Here is a 5,412-nt window from a genome sequence, read left to right as displayed (position 1 = left end):
GGCTCTTTATAACAAAAAGCCAGTTTAGAATAAAGTTTGTTCTGTTTTCCTAGGAGAATTTGCCCCTCTCAACATGGCGGCGGCTCCGCCGTGCAGGTCCGATGGTCGCGCGCAGGATGGACCGTGAGTTCGTTCGCCGCTTTTTCACAGCTTCGCCCCACTGTTCACTTTTTGCCGCCACGACTTTCCCAGAAACCGAGTGACCCAAGTATCCCTCCGCGGTAGTTCCGCTTCACGGCCGTTTTAGCGCACTTGGCGCTAAATATCGGCTTCTGCGCCTGGACTTCATCCTCAAAGGGGGGCGCTGCGGTTATTTCGGCGGCACTTTCGCTCAGCACGAGCAGCTTTTTTGTTATTTTGTAAGTTTTCGCGGGTTTTTCATTCGTGGCGGAAGGATACGGTCGCGGCGGTACATAGCGGTTTTCCAGCCACACCCACAGTGTTGCGCTGCTGCAGCGAGGGGGAGACGTGGACCCTCTGTGGGACACGCTGGACCGGACGCTCGCGGATTTCCACACAATGCTGCCGTGTTCCAACTTTCATTTCACGCGCAGAAAGTTTCATTGAAGCAGAAACCTTTAAGAGCACGATCACTCCGCGTGGATTGGATCATTTCCATTTTCTTCATTGAGAATTCCTGCTTTCCACTGAGGCCGGTAAGATTCTGCACGTGTCCAATAGTTTCTGGACTTTAGAAGCTCGCTGCGTGCCGTGCACGAGACGCGTGGGCGGCGTGGCAGCGTGGGCGGCGTGGCAGAAGCCGGTGTCACGCGTGGCTCCGCAGCGGCGCGTTTAAATACCCGCTGCTTCATTCAGAGCCTTTAAAGGGAGCAAATATTTAGAAGACTGGAGGCCCAGAGCAACAGTTATTAGTATTGTTATTATTGTTTTTAATGTTTTTAGTCTTATTGTTCTTATTGTTGTTGATAAGAAAAGTTGCAGAAAATAGTTTTTCTGTTTTTGCTCTTTAGTAAAAACTAAATTTGAGTGAAAAAGTTTTTCAGTTCCTGTTGGACAGAAAATGAAGTTTCTTAGTTTGCTGCAGTTTACCAGCCCACGCTGCTGCAGCCCACGCTGCTGCAGCTGCTTTGCTGAAGCAGCTTTGTTCCCCTCTGGTTCCGACCCAGCGGGATGCCCAGTCCACGCTCAGCACCAGTAGAACCAGTAGAACCAGTAGAACCGGTACCGGCTCGGTTCCTCGTCTCTTGTTTTTGTTTTAAAGTTCGGGAAAAACCCTCAAAGTTTTTGGCCCAACTGTTCTGTGACGTCATGGTGTGTAAACGTCACGGAACGTAGTAAAGGGGCGTGGCCAGCGTGATGTAAACAGGTATAAGAAGCGCAGACGGTCCAGGGGGGTTTCAGTAGCAGACGGAGGCTGAACTTTAACTAGGCCGGCTCTGTTTTCTGGATTTTGTTCTCAGGCTTCGGACCCGACATGTTGAGCGGTTTGTCTCCGGACTGGCTGAGCTCGGAGCCGTTCATGTTTGAGGACGTGCAGAGCCTGATGGAGATGGACTACCCCCCCACGCCGCCGCGCTCCCCCCCCCTGAAGCCGGGCCAGGCCAATCCGCCGTACAAGGAGGACCAGCTGGGCCTCATGTCCAACATCCTGCTTGAGGACCAGGACCTCCAGCTGCTCAACTGGACCTGCGACCTGTTTGGCTCCGCCGACCCCGGACGCCCCAGGACGAGGCGGCCGACGACGCCCTGTGGCTCTGCATTTCGGAGAAGCTGGACGAGAAGCTGTCGGTGCTGGGCTCCAGCCCGCTGCTGTCCGCCATCGACACCAGCATCTTCGAGGACCTGGTGGGCTCCACGCTGGACTGCCACGACCTGATGGCCGCCGCGCCGGAGCAGGTGGCCTCAGAGGTCACGTCGGACTACGGCTCGGCCGGCGGAGAGACCGCCGCGTCCTCGAGCGACTCCGGTGAGTCCGGCCGACTTCCCGTCTGTCCTGGCTGCGAGCTGCACACGTTGCACTGCAAAAACCCAAAATGCAAGCAAGGAGTTCTGGGTAGTTTCTAAAGCTTCGCCTGAAACAAACTAACCTTAAAGTCGCTTTTCTGCAAGACACAGCAACTGCTTTTATGCCATTTATTCTTGAATAATGATTCAAATATTTTTCACTCAGGAGAAATTTACCCAAGTTATCAATGTAAAGATTAGATCTAGAACTTGAAGGATTATTTACCTAGAACACCGAGTTACTTGTCATTCCACTTTAAATGAGAAAAAAAAAACAAGATATATTTGGACAAGAAACTAAACTAAAATACTGAAGATTTTGTTTGTGCAGAAATGACTGTCGGCTGAAAGCAGGCAGCTTGAAATCATTTTTATTCAGTGGTTCTCAACTTGACTTGAAAACTTCTTTGCATATCAGAATAAGGTCTGGATGAATATCTCAGCCACAGTGGGTGGAAACTGCGGTTTCCACTTAGTTATAACACACCTGACCCATAGGGGGCAGTGCAACAGTCAGCCAATCGGATCGCTTCAAAACATCCATGACTTCCTGTTGGGAATGAAACATGAAGGTCAATTCATGAAACTATTTTAGTCATTGCTGAATTAACTGGAGTGAACAGACGTGATAAAGACCGAATGCTGAGAAAAATGTTTTCAGAAAACTAATTAAACCAAAACTACAAAAGTCAAAGTACATTTAATATAAAAAACCAACTTGTCTAATTCTGATTTATCCAAAACTTGGAGGCAGTTTTAGCTTGACATAAAGCAACTCTACTACCTTATTGCATTTTAGCAAATAAAATGTTTTTCTTGTTTCAAAAAGGAACTTATTTATTTGCATCTTCATGTGAATCTCATAAAGGCTTAAATGTGTCAAAATAATCAGTCAATAATAAACTTTATTGCAGCTGCAATAAAGTTCAACAAGTTGTCTGTTTGGAATTAAAGCAAGTAAATAAATCTCCATTTTTAATCTCCACTTTCACCAGTTTTTGTACATTTATTTTTGTTCTTCTGAAACTTTTCTGAAATGTTAGCCAGCGGCGTTTGGTGCTAACGTTTATCCTCCGCTCCGTTTCCCCACAGAAGAAGAAATCGACGTGGAGTCGCTGGAGTCCGTGGGCTCGTCCAGCCCGTCGCCGGTCGAGCCGGCCGCCCGCCGCCTCGACCCGGAGGAGGAGCAGCGCGCCATCCAGCTGCAGCACAACTACGCCGCGCCGTGCCCCGCCTCGCCGCCGCCGTCCGCCCACAAGCGCTGGCGAGGCGCCGACGGCTCGTCGCGGGCGCATCACGCCACCCGCAGCTCCACCTGGCCGTCTTCCTCCTCTTCTTCCAGAAGCTCGTCGGAGGACGAGGAGGAGCGGCGGCGGACTCACAACGTGATGGAGCGGCAGCGGCGCAACGAGCTAAAGAACTGCTTCCTGCGCCTGCGGGACAAGGTGCCGGAGCTGTCGCACAACGACAAGGCGTCTAAGGTGGTGATCCTGAAGAAGGCGCGGGACTGCATCTACGGCCTGGAGGTGGAGAGCCTGCGGCTGCGAGCGCGCAGGGACCGGCTGCGCGCCAAGCAGGAGGAGCTGAAGGCCCGGCTAGAGCAGCTGCGCAGATAGTGCGGCGCCGCAGACGGAGACGCACGCGCTGCCGTCTTTTCCCCAAACCGGAGCTCGGCCTACCCGGTGAAACTCCAATGTTTCAGGGTGACTTGGGTCCTCCGGTCGGGCCGGTTCCAGGAGGAACCCAGTGGCTGCAGAATCAAACTCAACATTGGTGTTAAAGCGCCGACCCGAACCGGTTCTGAACCGGTTCGGACCCGGTTTGGAACCGGGCGGCGCGTTCGCCTTTATGACGAGAAAGACGTTTTTATGCAGAGGTCTTCCTCAGGTTTTATTGGGCTTCAGCAGGTTAGTTGGTTGGTCCTGAAGATCCAGTTAATTTAAAACTAGTTGTGTGTCAGGAAGTGTTTGGTTAAAAGCGATGATGTTAGCTGCAGCGCCGGCCGGGTGTTAACCACAAGCAGGAGTTTAGTTGGGTTTTGTTCCTTCCTCTACATCAAATGTTCACACACCTACCTCACCTGCTGCAGTTGGGTCGTTCCTTTTATTGTACATATTTGTAAAAGTTTTTTTATTGAAAATAAATTATTTTGGTAGTTTGTTTTGAATATTTGGAGACAAAGCACCTTCTTCAAAATGAAAATAAAATGAAATGTCAGATTTGAAAACTTTGTTTTTGACTTGTTGGATGTATAAAGTGTCTTTATAACCAACCCAGAACTAACTTTATATGAGGGCTGTAAAATTATATTGATTCTACAATATTTATCTTTTCACCCTCAGACGGAATTGAGTATCGATACGTCAGCGTATCGATACGTCAGTATCGATACGCTGAAGCGTCGGGAAGCAAGGCTCCGCCTCCTTAAAGTGCACATTATAAACTACACACCAGTTTCTAAATTAATGGGCCAAATAAAACCAGTTCTGATAAAATAAGTAAACCGTGTTTTTCCACATGTCAAATGTTAAAACCAGATTTCCGGTCATGTGACAGGGAATGAGCTTCCAGCATCAAATTCTTTTGTTTTTGGAAATCTCAAATAACGAGCTGTATTTTGCTGCTAAGTCCGTGAAAGAAGCGGAACGGAGCAAGGAGTGGATCAGTTCGGGGTGATGCGGAGCCGCTCCCCCAGCAGGTAGTAAACAGCCTACAGTCACGGCTAACTCCAGGATCAAGGGAGAAAAGCCTTTTCCCTGGAGTCCAGAAGATCTTTTCTACTCCAAACGCAGTATGTCCAAAAGAAGAACATAAGTCCATCACTTGCATATGGACAGTCTGGAGGCTGAGAATCTCCCCACTCGCCTCCTGAACACTGTGGAAACTTTGACTTTTATATCAAATCCATATGAATTAAATGAGAACAACTCATTTTCTCACTGAATCTTTGATTCATTTTGTCCAGTTGTAGACAGTTAGACTCTGTCCAATCAGTCGGGTATTGTGTAGTTGGTGCTTTTAATCAGTTTTCAGTTGATTAAATCCAAGTCTGGAACACAAAATGTCACTAAAATCACTCTGTCCTTTTAAAACCTTTCAGAAAATCGTAGAAGTGCATTGAATCGTATCGTTTGCCAAATATCATGGGTGTAAATAAATATCCTTTTGTTCCACATTGAAGAAGTTCAGGTGAACATCAATGCATTTTGAGTCAAAATATTAATATAAACGTTTAATACTGTACAGTAATGGGGAAAAATTACAAAATACTGTACATTTATCAAAATGGCATACTGCAAAGCAATGTGTGATTCAGTTGAATAACTTAAAAAAATTATTAGCTATTTATAGCTAACACATTAGCTCTAATCAGTGATGGCAGTGACTTTGAAAAAGTAACTAATCACATTACTGATTACTTGGTTTGGAAAGTAACTAAGTTACATT

The 5,412-nt window shown here is 47.6% G+C and overlaps 1 protein-coding gene across 1 annotated transcript; it reads left to right on the top strand.

Annotated features, from left to right (window-relative positions):
* Positions 1-451: 451 nt before the first annotated feature.
* Positions 452-4,192, top strand: LOC129356143 (transcriptional regulator Myc-like). Its single transcript, XM_055025748.1, is given in 4 exon segments — positions 452-656; positions 1,422-1,670; positions 1,673-1,927; positions 3,058-4,192. Coding segments are annotated over 3 exon segments (1,014 nt in total). The 5' UTR covers positions 452-656; positions 1,422-1,435; the 3' UTR covers positions 3,582-4,192.
* The last annotated feature ends 1,220 nt before the right edge of the window (positions 4,193-5,412 follow it).

This window comes from Poeciliopsis prolifica, unplaced genomic scaffold, assembly GCF_027474105.1.
Source record: "Poeciliopsis prolifica strain line A6 unplaced genomic scaffold, Auburn_PproV2 SCAFFOLD158, whole genome shotgun sequence".
In the NCBI taxonomy this organism is placed as follows: Eukaryota; Metazoa; Chordata; class Actinopteri; order Cyprinodontiformes; family Poeciliidae; genus Poeciliopsis; species Poeciliopsis prolifica.
This window is presented reverse-complemented; position numbering and strand designations above follow the sequence as displayed.